This window comes from Sycon ciliatum, chromosome 4 (assembly GCF_964019385.1).
Source record: "Sycon ciliatum chromosome 4, ocSycCili1.1, whole genome shotgun sequence".
Taxonomy (NCBI): domain Eukaryota; kingdom Metazoa; phylum Porifera; class Calcarea; order Leucosolenida; family Sycettidae; genus Sycon; species Sycon ciliatum.
Window position 1 is genome coordinate 18070672 of NC_088646.1, and position 17108 is coordinate 18087779.

Below are 17108 nucleotides of genomic sequence, written 5' to 3' on the forward strand. Positions count from 1 at the left end.
GGACTGCACCATGCAGTCTGCAGCCCTGCATACGTACAGTACATGTGTTACATACAACTTTATCTGTCTGATAACAAAACTCGTACTCATCACAGTCAAGGTTAAAAAGGTGCTGGCAAAAATGAATGGGGATTGGATACCAATACTCCTTATGTGTACCATATTTGTGAACTGTGTGCATCTACGCTGTGACCTTTCGATCAGTTTGGGATGTATACGGCTCTATAGTACAAATTAGGTGCAGTGCATTACATCACTGATGTCCATTTGTGGCGCTGTGCCCTATGGCAAGTGTCGGATTTCACTTGCCACAACTGTAGCCGCAGCATTTGTCAAGTTGTCCTTATTCTAGTGCATACCCGATGTACGTACAGCACTGTGAACGTATGTGCAGAATAGAAGAGGCAAGGACAGTTTCTTACCCATGATAACCAAGATCTCCTTGATGAGAGACTTCTTCGAGATGCCCTGTAAACACCGTGATTGAAAGAATCATACCTTTTAGACTTGACTAGAGAGTGACTGTTGCTGCTAATTAACATCAGCACAAACTGGTGCAGGAGAGAGAGGGGGCTAAGGCTAGGAGAAACTCGACAAATAAGACTAGAATGTCATACACGAACCCGAGCCTAAAGTGCGTCCTTCTAAGTATTATTGTTTCAAAGGACTTCTAAGTATTATTGTTTCAAAGGACTTCAGCAGCGGAAAAGGCTAAGGGTAAGCTTCGTCCTATTCGCACAAAAGTTTCCCACTAATGGACGATGATCAAGGTGCCCGTTAAAGGATGCTCCACCATATGACAATCAGACATGAACACCAAGTGCACGGCATGTGGCCACGTGGAAATCAATACCAGAGAGCGGTTGAAAAGGGAAGGTTCTAGTTCTACTCACCAGAACGAACAGCTGTTCATACGGCGCGGAGGCATTGTGCAGACCTTTCATCATTGAGTTGCACAGGTCTTTCAGAGTGGCCTCCATTCCTGGGCAACGGATGGAAAACCAGAGAAGTGAATAAAACCCCAAAAGGTTGCAAAAATTGATACGGTACAATGTATGCCCCGCAGAAGCAAGAGCACCGTAACGCGCTCTCCTGTTCATGCCGAGGTCAAGTCATCAGTTTTTTGAACTTGTCTCAGTCCAACACAGCTTAACTACCATCTTTTCAAAAGGTCAGAGAACCTTAACTTCAATGTAAAGAACTCTTCCTCTCCTCTCCTCCATGCGCTCTCACAGCCGACTCACTGCTACCTCAGTAGCCATTACACACACCAACCAAGGAAGGGTTGCAGGTAGATACTGAAATTCCTCCTGACAGCTGTTTCGCCTTCATAAGGCTCAGAGAATAGTACCGTTCACCATTTGAAATAACCTTAACTTCACACAAAATAAGGCAGAAATCCACCCCTCCACCCACAATGTTCATTGCAGTAAATTTTAATATAGAATTTACTCAATTTAGTCTACAATTACCCCACAGATGTGTGAACAGTACTAAACAATACTAAACACATACACATGCACTCATGCACTCATGCACTCATGCACTCATGCACTCATGCATGTGCGAGTACAGAGGACACAGGCAGACACACAGACAGAAAGATACAAACACACACAAACACACACACACACACACACACACACACAGAAAGGTACAAACACACACACACCCACACCCACCCCCACCCGCGCCCGCGCCCCACCCCACACCTACCCGCCCGCGTCCGCCCCCGCGCCCCACCCCACACGCGCGCGCACGCACGCACACACGCACACACACAAACAGCAACACTACCTTCTTGTGTGAGATATCTGGCATAGGCCGTCAGCCATACACGATATTCAATGTGAGATTCCAACGCCAGTGCACCTGCTACTTGATTCTGGAGTAAAGGAATACATGTACACAGAAGAGGAACAATTACAGTAAAACCTGGTGTAAGCGACCTTTGTGTTTAGCGACCACCTGCTTTTTAACGACCGTTTTTCCATGCACGGACAGTTCTACACAGAAACTGCACTGGATACAGCGACCACCTGCCTTGACCACCTGCCTTGCTCGACCAGCGACCGACTTTTAGTGTACTAAGTGCACACAGGACCAAAACTAACCAAAAGTGCCATCTTGGCTGTCATGTTTGACAGCAACAGGGTTGAAGTGCGCTCTGATTCATGTGCATGCAGTCAACAGAAGTGGCAAGGGACAGTGCAGGATGCGCTGCATGCACTTGAGTGAGGTGTGCTTTAGAAAGTATTCTATGCTCCACACCTGTCAATATGAGTACACGGAAGTATAATCATGCACATGCATGTACACAATCCGATATGTCCCGAATGTATGGGACCTGGTTCCAAAGACCACCTGGCTTTAACGACCGCTTTTGCTTGCAGCGCGGGGTGGTCGCTTATCAACAAGCAAAGTCAGAAAAACAACACATACATGTACCTATAACTGTTATCAAAAGGGAGCGTAAGTGGGGGACAATGGCGTTTGCTAAAGGATGCACCAACCGGGGTTCAGCCGTCTCTAGCCACGATGACACCCACCCCTCCCATCAAACACCCACCTCTCACTACTAGTGCAATGACCTCAGTAAGAAACCATGACAGTCTTTGTCATTTGCTACAATTCAAACTGCATGGCGAATAGCATTCACCCAATGTAGGACACGCAATTGCGACAAGGTCGCTGCGGAGCTCATACCAAGATCGAGTGTGTACTTCCCAGTGCAGTCACGTGACTACACGTACAGTCATGTACATATCAATCTGTACGGCTAATCAGCCCAGCCAGCTTACCTCCAAGAAAGCTTGATTGGCGAGACGCGTCTGAGCTCCGTCCTGGTGCAACAAACTACCAGCACGAATGGCTGCCTCCCTATAATACGCATACACACACGCACACACATACACGCAAACACACATACACACACACACACACACACACACACACACACACACACACACACACACACACGCACGCACATACACACGCATGCACGTACATACATACACACAAGCAGTCACACATACATACGCACTTACAGGCTTACACCATACAACAAATACCCGGACAATATCCAGACCGTGCATTGCAGCCACGAGCAGCATATGCCATACGTATCTCCGGTGCTGCTGGTACAATTATGGAGAGTGAGCTCATGAATATATCAGCAGCGTAGGTAGTGCTGGGCCTACACTACACCTAGAGCTAACACATTCATGAGCTCATACATGTACATGTATGCCTGTATTTCACTTGACACCACAGGGGCGTCGGAACCGGTGCGGCAGGTGCGGCCAAAGCCGCACCGGCAATAATTTTCGAAGTTTTTATTATTATTATTTTTAAACATTTCAACCATGTTGTTGGCTTGTCGACTCTTGTACAGGTACCATGTTTTACATCGACAATGCGGTGTATCATCAGCATGCATATTCTTATTTCTCATATTATTCTGTAGCGTTAAAATATGGCCTTTTAGGCCCAATTTTCAAATTTTTTCCCGGGGGACAACCCCCGGACCCCCTCTCACACTTTCGCCGCACCAATGTCAAACTCCTTCCGACGCCCCTGCACCACTGCAGCACAGCATAGCATGGAGTACAGGTATTGCAGGTAATAATTATGAGCAGTATAAGAAGCAGTCAGCACAGTTAGTCAATAGTCAGACAGTAGTTATTTACCTGTGTCCATCAGCACACACCAGGCCCTGCAATCGTGCCAGAGGCCGCAGGTCACCGACACCTTTCACACTACTCGCCACGGCGTCCGTCGATGAACCCGCTGCTACTGCTGTGCCGCTGCTGCTGCTGCCACCACCAGTGCTGAATGACTTGCGCACAGCATAGCTACTCAGTCGGTTGATTGGGTCCTCGTGATCGCTCAGTAATAACCTACAGACCATGCACACAAGCACAGTATAAAAGCAAACAATGAGAACAAGCTAGCAGCGCGGTACATTGTACTAGCACTTCACCAAGGCCGGAGTACGTACAGCCATGCTAACCCTCAGGCAAGCACTGTGTCCTGGACACAGCAAGCTCCACTAACACACAGAGCAGTGTAGAGACTTCTAGTAGTTCTACATTCTCCAGCCATAGCTCCACAACCTGTTACATTACAGGATGCTTACAGTCAAGATTTAGCAGGCACACAGATAGACAGTTTGGTGTGTGTCTTCAATACATAACATGTACATGATGTACATCCAGAAAAGCCACTTGTACTCGAGGACTTGCATCCACATCCTGTGGCAAACTCTGTTGTGTTGAAGAAGCCGCTAGTCAAGCCACATCCGGAATCCCCATCCAGACCCTTCAGCACCGTCAAAACATACGTCCTACTCGACAATACATTGTATGTTCAAGGTTGAGGGAGTTGATTGGTACATCTAATATCTATTTCAGGGCAGAACCCCTACCAACTCACCATGCCTCCATATCAGCTGTGTACATGAAGGTACGACTTGCGTTGACGGTCACCAGTGGATGACCACTGCTACTTATGTCCAACCCTGTCAGCTGATCACTATCTGTATGTCACACACACACCATGTATATACACACGTGCATGCACACCCACACGGACATGCATACACACGCACACACACACACATGCACGCACACACACGCACGTGCACGCGCACACACACACACACACACACACACACACAATCATTATACTGTTTCCTACGTAACTATTACATGTTCAGCAAGGGACCAGTGATTATTATAAAGATCACGAAGCGAAAGTGTACGGCAGGGGGTGGTTGACGTTTTCATTGCTCCGCAGACCAGCCTCTTGCGGGCCCTTTTTTCTTTCAATTCCAGCACTCCCACTATGCTTGTTGTCCCTGGCTGACTCTCAGTATGTCCCTGGACGAGAACATTGACCTGGCCCTGATCGGGTATCAGGAATTGATCAACCTTGCTGCTCTTCCGGCCAAAACTTAGAAAAGCACTGCGGGAGAATTGCAGCAATCGCCTTACATGGCCCGAGAAGTCTGAGCTCTGTGGTGCTAAGCACATCAAGCGTTCAGCACTTTACGTGGGTGGCATAGATCCAGGCCACTGCTCTGAAGCAATCGTTACCTGGTGCAAAAACCGCAATGTCGAGATTTAACCATGCAGGTCTGCAGGTTTCGAAAGGCAGCACATCGTCGCTGGCGAGCCTCACCGACTGACACGGATCTGCAAACTGCATTTACAGCAGCATGCGCTAAGGCTAAGCGAGCGTTGCGTCACTTTCGGGCCGAGTACTACCAGAATCTCCTCGCACGAAGTCAGGCAAATGCACGCCTTACTTGGAAAACAACCAACCAGCTCAGCGGCCAGACCAAGACGACTTCCACTCCGCCCTCTGTCAGCGTAGCAGAACTAAGCGAGCAGTTCAGTGGAGTAGTCTCTGATCCAAACAGACCTGTGCAGCAATCCCTACCGTGTGGACCGTCACCACAGGATCCTCTGCGGGAATTCCAGGCCACTAGCATTGAGGAGGTCTTCACGGACCTTGCTGCTATGTTACAGGACCTCCAGGACGATCTTACTGCCCCGGAGGTCCATTTAGATCGGATGGGGCTCATCATGAACCCCGAAAAGACCCAGTTTCTCATTCTGCAGCGGTCACGCCTGCCAGCAGTGCAGTTGCCACGACCCTTGGCCTGTAAAGGAAAGGCTCTTACCCCTACGAGCACTGCCAAATACCTTGGTTTAGTGATGGATGAGCATCTCACCTTCCAGCCACAGGTTCAGAAATTGTGTAACTCAGTGTTTGCTAAAGTTACTGCTTTCTGACATGGCCGTAGAAATTTAACAAATGATGCAAAGCGAACATTCTACTTGTCTATTATTCAGTCCACTCTAGACTATGCCAGTAATGCTTACCTACATTGTTTAAGCACACCTCTGTACAATAGAATTGTGACCGTTAGTCACATAGCAATGAAGAGAGTGTTTGGACTCGATCGTACCACGCCCACTGAACTAGTTCTTCGCTTATACCACCTCTATTCTTTGGAACAGCGTATTAGCCGCAAGCTCTATGTTTTTTTGTACCGCTGCTTGGCCCAGCATCTTGCTAGTCCTCTTCTTCAGTCTTCGTACCAGCTTCGGGCAACTGCACCTGGTCACCAGGCATGCACCCGGGGCAAGGCATAAGGAGCCTTAGTTCTCCCACTTGTTTATACGCAGTATGGCATGCGGTCTATTTCTTTTCTGGCGGCAGGCAGATGGAACTCTCTTCCAGCTGACTGTCGACAGGCCCACTCTCTTGCTCTGTTCATAAACATGGTTAAACTTCACCTAGGGTTCTCACTTCCCAGTAAAAAGGCAGTAGGCTGTTGGGACTCCCCTAGTAAAAAGGCAGTAGGCTGTTGGGACTCCCCTAGTAAAAAGGCAGTAGCCTGTTGGGACTCCCCTAGTAAAAAGGCAGTAGGCTGTTGGGACTCCCCTAGTAAAAAGGCAGTAGGCTGTTGGGACTCCCCTAGTAAAAAGGCAGTAGGCTGTTGGGACTCCCCTAGTAAAAAGGCAGTAGGCTGTTGGGACTCCCCTAGTAAAAGGCAGTAGGCTGTTGGGACTCCCCTAGTAAAAAGGCAGTAGGCTGTTGGGACTCCCCTAGTAAAAGGCAGTAGGCTGTTGGGACTCCCCTAGTAAAAAGGCAGTAGGCTGTTGGGACTCCCCTAGTAAAAAGGCAGTAGGCTGTTGGGACTCCCCTAGTAAAAAGGCAGTAGGCTGTTGGGACTCCCCTAGTAAAAAGGCAGTAGGCTGTTGGGACTCCCCTAGTAAAAGGCAGTAGGCTGTTGGGACTCCCCTAGTAAAAAGGCAGTAGCCTGTTGGGACTCCCCTAGTAAAAGGCAGTAGGCTGTTGGGACTCCCCTAGTAAAAGGCAGTAGGCTGTTGGGACTCCCCTAGTAAAAAGGCAGTAGCCTGTTGGGACTCCCCTAGTAAAAGGCAGTAGGCTGTTGGGACTCCCCTAGTAAAAAGGCAGTAGGCTGTTGGGACTCCCCTAGTAAAAAGGCAGTAGCCTGTTGGGACTCCCCTAGTAAAAGGCAGTAGGCTGTTGGGACTCCCCTAGTAAAAGGCAGTAGGCTGTTGGGACTCCCCTAGTAAAAAGGCAGTAGCCTGTTGGGACTCCCCTAGTAAAAGGCAGTAGGCTGTTGGGACTCCCCTAGTAAAAGGCAGTAGGCTGTTGGGACTCCCCTAGTAAAAAGGCAGTAGGCTGTTGGGACTCCCCTAGTAAAAAGGCAGTAGGCTGTTGGGACTCCCCTAGTAAAAAGGCAGTAGGCTGTTGGGACTCCCCTAGTAAAAAGGCAGTAGGCTGTTGGGACTCCCCTAGTAAAAGGCAGTAGGCTGTTGGGACTCCCCTAGTAAAAAGGCAGTAGGCTGTTGGGACTCCCCTAGTAAAAAGGCAGTAGGCTGTTGGGACTCCCCTAGTAAAAAGGCAGTAGGCTGTTGGGACTCCCCTAGTAAAAAGGCAGTAGGCTGTTGGGACTCCCCTAGTAAAAGGCAGTAGGCTGTTGGGACTCCCCTAGTAAAAAGGCAGTAGCCTGTTGGGACTCCCCTAGTAAAAGGCAGTAGGCTGTTGGGACTCCCCTAGTAAAAGGCAGTAGGCTGTTGGGACTCCCCTAGTAAAAAGGCAGTAGCCTGTTGGGACTCCCCTAGTAAAAGGCAGTAGGCTGTTGGGACTCCCCTAGTAAAAAGGCAGTAGGCTGTTGGGACTCCCCTAGTAAAAAGGCAGTAGCCTGTTGGGACTCCCCTAGTAAAAGGCAGTAGGCTGTTGGGACTCCCCTAGTAAAAGGCAGTAGGCTGTTGGGACTCCCCTAGTAAAAAGGCAGTAGCCTGTTGGGACTCCCCTAGTAAAAGGCAGTAGGCTGTTGGGACTCCCCTAGTAAAAGGCAGTAGGCTGTTGGGACTCCCCTAGTAAAAAGGCAGTAGGCTGTTGGGACTCCCCTAGTAAAAAGGCAGTAGGCTGTTGGGACTCCCCTAGTAAAAAGGCAGTAGGCTGTTGGGACTCCCCTAGTAAAAGGCAGTAGGCTGTTGGGACTCCCCTAGTAAAAAGGCAGTAGCCTGTTGGGACTCCCCTAGTAAAAGGCAGTAGGCTGTTGGGACTCCCCTAGTAAAAAGGCAGTAGCCTGTTGGGACTCCCCTAGTAAAAAGGCAGTAGGCTGTTGGGACTCCCCTAGTAAAAAGGCAGTAGGCTGTTGGGACTCCCCTAGTAAAAAGGCAGTAGCCTGTTGGGACTCCCCTAGTAAAAGGCAGTAGGCTGTTGGGACTCCCCTAGTAAAAGGCAGTAGGCTGTTGGGACTCCCCTAGTAAAAAGGCAGTAGCCTGTTGGGACTCCCCTAGTAAAAGGCAGTAGGCTGTTGGGACTCCCCTAGTAAAAGGCAGTAGGCTGTTGGGACTCCCCTAGTAAAAAGGCAGTAGGCTGTTGGGACTCCCCTAGTAAAAGGCAGTAGGCTGTTGGGACTCCCCTAGTAAAAGGCAGTAGGCTGTTGGGACTCCCCTAGTAAAAGGCAGTAGCCTGTTGGGACTCCCCTAGTAAAAGGCAGTAGCCTGTTGGGACTCCCCTAGTAAAAGGCAGTAGGCTGTGGGGACACCCCTAGTAAAAGGCAGTAGGCTGTGGGGACTCCCCTAGTAAAAAATTAATAATAAGAACTACTACTAACTACTACTAACTACTACGTTCCTTGTGAGACTCGATGCTCGTAAACCTGAGGGCAGCGACAGTATTCCAGCATTCATCCTCAGGGTTCTAGCTAAAGGGGGTGGGGGTAGGGGTAGGGGTGCACAGCCCCCCCCCCCCGCGCCTACTCTGTTTGTGCGCCCCCTGTGAAAAAGTGCCCCCCTCCCCCGCGCCTACTCTGTTTGTGCGCCCCCTGTGAAAAAGTGCCCCCTCCCCACTCATTTTCCGATTTTTTTTCATGCCATTCAACAAAAATGCAGTTGATAGTCAGTACTAGAGGGTTCATGAAGGCACATTTGTCTGGGGTAAAGTCAGGCGTTCGCCCCGTATGTTGCATTTCGCATTGCAAGACAGTTATTTTGAAAATGGAAAAATGGGTTACGGCCCTTACGGGGTAACTGTTTTTCAACTTACCATTGTTGAACAGGCTGATGACAGAGTCTGATCGAACCACTATCCGAAGTGAACGACAGTCCCTACAGGATACAGCGGCAACAATAGCAGCAGCAGCAGCAGCAACACACACCATCATTTTAAAATCACCACAAAAAGCAGGCAGCAAGCCCTTTGCTCTGGACATGAATGAAAGAAGTGGCTTTGAGCCAGCAGAATCCAGAACACCAACTCACACACCAGGGTTAGACAGACACTCAGTTTCAAAGACGACAATGCATGTCAAGTTAGAGAACCTAAGACTAAAACCTAAGACTACGTGTAATGCAAACACCTGCCAGTGTTCTCTTGCAAGCATTCTGGCATTCACACAGGATATGAAGGCCTACTTGTACTTGTACAGTAAAACCTGTCAAGTGGAGATCACTCGGATAAGGCGACCACCTGTCCTAGAAGACCACTGAAACCAGCACCAAGGAATGCTATTTCCAGCCAAATGACCCTGGATACGGAGACCACCTGGTAACAGAGACCAGGTTTCGAAGGTCCCTTGAGTGGTCGTCTTAGACAGGTTTCACTGTACTTGTGCAGTTGTGCTTACCAGACACACACTTTACCAGTGGTGGTGACAACGGCTATGTGATGATCACGGGCAGCCATCAAGTGTGCAGCACCAGCTAGACACATTGGTGCTTGCAGTCTGTACGGGGTAGGCAGACGGACACACACACACACACACACAACACACAACACACAACACACACACACACACACACACACACACAACACACACACACACACAACACACACACACACACACACACACACACACACACACACACACACACCAACAGGCAGACATCATTGCAGCAAGTCTGGCACTGGAGGGCAGTGTTCAGAATAAATCTCGATCGGCGCTTCATGGCAGTGAGTATCATCTTATTCGTACGGTACTCGGACTTCTGGTCCTAGGTTTGTACTGGTACAATAAAATTGGTTTCTGTATCGCCAACTCAAATTCGTACTGGACATTCCAGTCCCACCCAATCATCAGTATGCAAGTACTAGAAATAAAGTACAGTACAACCTGTAAAGGTGACCACTCGGATAAAGCAATCACCTGTCCTAGAAGACCACTGCAACCAGGACCATGTACCAATGGATGCTCTTTCCAGTCAAATAACCCTGGATATGGAGACCACCTGGTAACGGAGATCACGTTTTGAAGGTCCCTTGAGCGGTCGTCTTAGACAGGTTTCACTGTAGCATGCTCATTCCACTACAGCAGACGTGTACTGTCACTTTTCACCGCGGTCACCATCTGCAGTGTATATATGTATACATGTAGTTGTGTTGTGCATGTGCTGAGACTGCCACACATTCCAAACAGCGAATGGCTGCAGGCATTGAGAGATTGCATGTGTAGAGATAAGCGTTGTGTTTGGTCCTATCTGAAACCGTCCTACAGTGGACTATAGTTCTGAGAGCAGAGACGCAACGCTTACCGTCGACCGTGTATTGAGAGAACAGACAAGCACCGGTCTTCCGTTGCTATGCCAACTACATGCCTGCAGAGAAAACACGCACATGCCAGCACATGCACACACGCGCGCGCACACGCACACACACACACACACACACACACACACACACACACACACACACACACACACACACACACATAATGGTGGTCGTGAGTGTTTGTTCGCTCAGCTCTTAAGCAGGTTTGAGTTTCAAATTTGTGCTGGTCTTTTTCAGTAAGTGGTTGTTTCAACCATGAAGGATCAGCTCAGCATTGAAGAAAGAGTCTTCCTGTTTAGCTGCTGCTTGCATAATACTTGTGGTAGCAAGAGTACATGAAACCCAGAGTGTGCAGCTTGGGGCCTTTTCTACTATGGGTGTCTGACATGGCGGATTTCCGTGATTACATCATATTTGGTGCAGATCTGAGACTGGAAGTGGCGTAGTGCGGACAGCTGAGTTGCAGTTGTGCAGAAAGAGATCTGCTTGAATCCTGCTTGTACGCACCACATCACTAAAATGATGTAATCGCGGAATTTCGCCGTGACAGTGTAATAGGTGTGTTTAGACTAAGGGTGCGTTTGGTTGGTACGATCTAGAACAGGATCGAACAGCTGGTGCACATGGAGCAGCCTCATGCCAACCAAACGCTACTCCAGAAACAGAGCACATTTTTGTGGGAAAATGTGCCAAACTTGGTGCATTCTTTAAAATGTGTATGGGTCACCATGGTCACTTTGTACGGTGCAACGAGTCCAACCCAAAATCGTATGCACGTGATCATTTGGGACCAAAATCGATGTTCCCGCCAGGTTTCACTGTGAAAAAGTGAAACTGCTCGGTCTGCTCCGACCTCGAGGCCGGAGCAAGCAGAACATGTTCTGGCCGACCCAGAACAGGTGCAGTCCCAACCAAACGCGCTGTTCTGGTGAATCCTGTTCTAGTCCGTACCAACCAAACGCGCCCTAAGACAGTACAATACTCACTATCCGTATTTCCCGCTCCGTCACCATAGCAATGAGATCCCATCAACTACAGCCAGACCTCGTTTAACCGCACGCATTCGTTTTCCACAAAAATATCCGGAAAAGCGAGGGAACCGGATAATCGAACACACATACTATAATTATGTATGCATGACATATGCTGTGAATCGGTGACCAGCGATTTTCTTCCGGATGGCAAGGGATCCAGATAAAAGAATACCGAATAAGCGAGGTCTGAAGAGTGCATGCTCCAGTGGTTCTCTAGTCTTCGTTCTAGTCTCTACTCTTCTCACTCTTGTCTACTCTCTTGTCTGAATTAGGGGTGAAACGAGTGCCGAAATTGGGGACTCGAGTACTCCTTGAAAAAACGAGCGAGTATTCGAGCGAGTACGAGTATTTTACTGACAACATAAAACAATGCACTGCACATACTCTTGCAACACCGAACGTAGTACACCCGATACACCTGTAGTCTTGCATGCAGCCTAGTGCAGGGAATAGTCTGAACTAGTCTACTGGCTATGGCTGGTAAGTAGGGAAAAGCAATAATTTCGCGCTTGCACGGGCTATCAGTACCAGTCAGAGTAACAGAAATGCTTGATGTACATGCATACTGTACACTGGACATAGGATACTTCGAGTATTTTGCGAAACGAGTACTCGCTCGTTTCAAATTTTCGAGCAAGCGCTAGAGTATTCGATATACTCGTTTCACCCCTAGTCTGAATACTACTTCCATAATTATTATTCAATACTATAAAACCCCTGTTATGTATGTGTTGTGCGAGTGTCACGGGACTGCGTCTAGCCGGGAGCCAACACTGGTGGCAGCGGAATTTGGTCCACGTATACATCGCTGGCGGAGAGTGTACGCGAACAGTAACCCATCCGAGCTGCACACTCTGGTTTTCATGTGCTCTTGGTGGTAGTGCTGTACTTGTGGTGGCGCGTGTAGCTCTTTGTTGTACACACTGCATTGTATCGCTGACACGTGCACCTTTTTGTGCTGATGAGTACACCACTATCGTCTGGAACTAACCCCCCCCCCCCCTCCCATATGACGCATGCTCTCCCAATCAGTTTGATAATATAACGTCCTGGCTACAGTAGTCATTTGCCGTCGTCAATGGCGACCACTAGCTAGACGGTGGATATGTCCGTGCTAGCGTGCAAGAGAGACAGCACCATGGAGCATTCCATGATTACTTGGAGATGAGGTGGGGGCTGATTCGGAGCTTCACTTCAAGTATGTTCGAATGCCGCTGTCCATGCTCGACAAACTCCTTGCAAAGATAAAAGCACACTGTTGCCGAAACAATCGCGACGCGCAGCCCGATCACAAGCACGGATTCCCCACGCTTGCAAGTTGGTGTTAACGTTGAAATATTTGGCAAGCGGCCAGCCCATGCAGGAGCTGGCCACAGCGTTCCAGATGGATGGGACATTCCACCGTCCACATGTGCTGGTGGTGGAAGTCTGCAACGCTATATGGTCTGGATTAATGGAGGAGTATCTGAAGTGTCCATCAAGACCTGCGTACTGGCAAGCTGTGTCTTGTGACTTCTTGACATATTGGCATTTTCCACACTGCGTGGGTGCCATCGATGGCAAACACGTGGTGATCCAGGCACCCAACAACTCGGGCAGTGAGTTTTTCAATTACAAGAACGCTAATTCAATCGTACTACTTGCAGTTGCAGATGCCAAGTATCGATTCCTGGCTGTGGATGTTGACGAAAGTGGGTACAATCGTGACGGTGGTGTACTAAGCAACAGTGAGTTTGGCAAGGTGTTGGAAAATGCGAGTCTGGGCGTGCCAGCTCCAGATCAGTCTGGCAGAGGCCTCACCTTGTTGCAGAGGATTTTCAACAACCACCTCCCTAGAAGCAGGAGGATTATGGAAAATGCCTTTGGTACTTTGGTTGCAAGGTGGCGTATATTTCGGCAACCAATAAATGCAAAGCCGGAAAACATGTGGTTGTGAACAGCTGCGTTGTTCTGCACAACTACCTGCAAGTGCCTTGAAGTGGAGTAGGCAACACTGTATCTGGTGCTTGGTGAGAGAACTTGGAAGATGGAGTGTGGCACCCATCAGCAAGATGTCCAGTAACAATTACACCTCACAAGCAAAGGCTTTGAGGGACAGATTGTCCCCCCGCTTTGTTTCGGCTCCCAGTACAGTTCCTTAGCAGCCGCGTGTGCTGAAATGGCCGCGCACATTCCATATTTTATCCTTTCCCTGTAATTTCCTAATGTGAAATAGTGTGCATCTCCTCATTGCTTTGTTTCACCTAAAGCGTCGCAGCAGCTGGTGCATAACGCTAGCCGTTCCTTCATTTGTGTTTGCGTTACTTCCATTACCGGTGTCCTCTTCATGTGTCGTGTTTCTTTCTTTTTTTATTTCATTCCCCTCTCAGATCCTGTACTGAGACTTCAAAAACTATGTACTGTAAAAGCCATATATATATATATAACGAAGTGCTAAATCTAACGAGTTAACGAGGAGAAATCTGTCGTTAAAATAGAAATCGTTATACAGAAATCGATACATATACTGTCCTGTTGAGCGTTGAGAATGAGTGAGAATCGTTAACTTTGGTACACGTAAACTAGCCAATTTTAATTATGCGCCTCGTTAGAATAATGGCTTTTACAGAAGTATCGGTATGACCAAGGGTACATAACCAGTGTTATGTACTCTCGGTATGACCAAGCAACTGCTGCGAAACGACAACTATCCAGAGACAATCATCGAGAAGCTTTCCACAGTGAAAATATAATGATAATTCAATAGCAGATATGTCCCGAGCGGAGAAGAAATACAGTAAAAGGCTACTAAAAGCAGTTTAAAAGCAGTTTTGCATGACACACTGGTACGTGCTGCGTCGGGAGAGAACGAAATTTTGGAGGGAATCGTTATACAATGTACACCCGCATCCTCAAGTTGCACCCAGGCATTTCAACTGCCATGACAACTCCTCACTTTAGAGCTCAAAGAAGAAATCCTCAAGAAAACTGCCTGGAATATCGCAGATCGAATCCCATCGCAAAAGTTAGCCAAGCTCAACTTCTGCAATGGGCCAGTTGCGGCAGTTGCATGAGCTGTGCGATGGTTGCAATTTGGGGATGTCCCGGTTTCGCGGCCGTCACATCGCGCATCGCATCGCCGAAAAAAGCTTCTGTGAATCCCGGTTTAGTCGCGCACATCCTTCTCACTGAAAAGCAATGCTGCTACACATGTTGAGCATTATAAGTGCACTTACCTCGAAGCAGTCAGGAGAAGGATTCTACTGTAAGTGCCGATACTCCAAAGTTGCTGGCCTTCCTGAGAGCAGACCACCGTGTTTGCTGAACATACACAGCAGAGAAGTTGAGAACGTACACACGCACACACAGACAGACACACACACACACAGACACACACGCACACAGAGACAGACACACACAGACACACAGTCCTAGGTTACCAATCGGACTGCCATAATCTGCAGAGCAAAACGACTTTCAATAGTCAGCCAAGAATCCGCCGTGAATTCACTTGTTGCCAAGGGTCCCTCTTTTCATTTCAATCTCTGACACATGATTGTATTCTTTTCCAAATCTGGCTAACTGGATCACAAATTTTAAATCTGTCCGACAATAGTGCAACGGCAGATAAAAGCAAACAAACAAAGATTGCAATGGCTCTGCTGCTGACGCTAGCTCAGAAGCGAGTAACAGTCGCTGGACAGAAAGTCGACACAATATTCACAATATCCACCAGACGACCCACGGCCACAGCAAGTAGGTAGCTACAACTTAACGCTCTGCAAGTGTGTAGCACATGTGCTCTTTCATCAAGAGCATACATACCTTGACTTCCAGGAGTGTTCTTCGCCTCAAAGACCAGATCAGCGCCTTTGAGACAGGCTACCTTGAACGTTAGCGTGGACTGCACCTCCGGTACAGTCAGTACACCGGCATTACCGCTCGCTATCAGCAGACCAGTGGCGCTTGCCGCCAGCAATGACTTGCTGCTGCTGCCACCAGGCTGTGCAGCTGTCAATGATGTCACCCCTGCGGCCGCCGCTGCTGCTGCTGTACTGGAGCGGCTTGTCCCTGCGCCGTCCGTCTACGTACACAGCAAGCACAGGTCAGCATAACACCAGCCAAGAGAACAATTACCCGACAACACAATCAGAACTACTGCCTGCTTCAGCTACATAATCAGCTGCAGTAGATGCAGCACTGCACAGCCACACAGCCACAACGCCATCACAGCTCATAACACTATGCTATCGTCATTCGTATTACCAACAGTACATACATACGTACAGGTAACTCCGCAAAGTACGGGCAACTCCACAGAAATCTCTGCCAGAACTCGTTCTCAGAAAGACCTCATTTTACGTGATGTATTAAAAGCACCTGACTGCAAACAAAACTGCACTGCTCACAGCCAACCTTGCAGCGTGAATAAATGCACCGAGCTGGATGCATCGTGAGACGCACCTCTGAAACGAGTTGCGACCACTATTAATTTTGATTTGCACACTCTTGGAGTTATGTACTCTTGTCATCATGTAATGATGCTCACATGCACTGCACGCCAACCAGTCTAGGCGCCTCTTTCTGACGAAATCCTTTACAGAGTATGACACTTTCCACTTCGACCAAATCTTCAGTATGGCTAGCAAGAGAAAATACTGGCGTACGAGCCTGTGCTGCATGCAGTACACATACCTACAGGTCTACATCCATGGCCAGTAGGAGTGCGTATGGCAAAGTTACACTATAGGTGGTCTACATCCATGGACAGTAGGAGTGCGTATGGCAAAGTTACACTATAGGTGGTCTACATCCATGGACAGTAGGAGTGCGTATGGCAAAGTTACACTATAGGTGGTCTACATCCATGGACAGTAGGAGTGTGTATGGCAAAGTTACACTATAGGTGGTCTACATCCATGGACAGTAGGAGTGCGTATGGCAAAGTTACACTATAGGTGGTCTACATCCATGGCCAGTAGGAGTGCGTATGGCAAAGTTACACTATAGGTGGTCTACATCCATGGCCAGTAGGAGTGCGTATGGCAAAGTTACACTATAGGTGGTCTACATCCATGGACAGTAGGAGTGTGTATGGCAAAGTTACACTATAGGTGGTCTAAACAGACACTACATCACTCACACCACTCACCGAAGCAGTCGCGTTTGAACTGGCTCCTTTGCTGGCTGCACACACACAATACACAATGCAGAATGTACAAAAAAAGAATATTGTACACACAGCGTAAAAGCATGGTACAATGTTTAATTAAAGTGCCGCTCAATGATGAGTTCCCATTATCTTGTGGAACGAAACAAGCTTGTCAGGAGTAACTACTATGTCTTGCTGTCGTGGAGTGTGGCTGGTGAACTGTTCGTGCTGGTGTCTGCAAGCAAGCGTCGTGTGTGTGTGTGGGGGGGGGGGTGGTTTCGTCTGGCCGAAAAAACCCTACTACTTCTACTATGAATGGACGGACCAAATGAAGATGACATCAT

The 17108-nt window shown here is 48.4% G+C and overlaps 1 protein-coding gene across 2 annotated transcripts in view; it reads right to left on the minus strand.

Annotated features, from left to right (window-relative positions):
* LOC135814789 (protein HIRA-like) overlaps positions 1-17108 on the minus strand; it is a 36979-nt gene that overhangs the window by 1263 nt on the left and 18608 nt on the right. For both annotated transcript variants that reach the window (XM_065327962.1, XM_065327961.1), the window contains exons 21-32: positions 16765-16799; positions 15438-15696; positions 14849-14933; positions 10584-10646; positions 9680-9778; positions 9100-9161; positions 4435-4537; positions 3690-3899; positions 2802-2880; positions 1798-1885; positions 894-982; positions 423-468 (exon numbers count right to left, since the gene is read on the minus strand). In XM_065327962.1, coding sequence (XP_065184034.1) covers positions 423-468; positions 894-982; positions 1798-1885; positions 2802-2880; positions 3690-3899; positions 4435-4537; positions 9100-9161; positions 9680-9778; positions 10584-10646; positions 14849-14933; positions 15438-15696; positions 16765-16799 — 1218 coding nt within the window. The remainder of the gene's footprint in view (positions 1-422; positions 469-893; positions 983-1797; positions 1886-2801; positions 2881-3689; positions 3900-4434; positions 4538-9099; positions 9162-9679; positions 9779-10583; positions 10647-14848; positions 14934-15437; positions 15697-16764; positions 16800-17108) is intronic.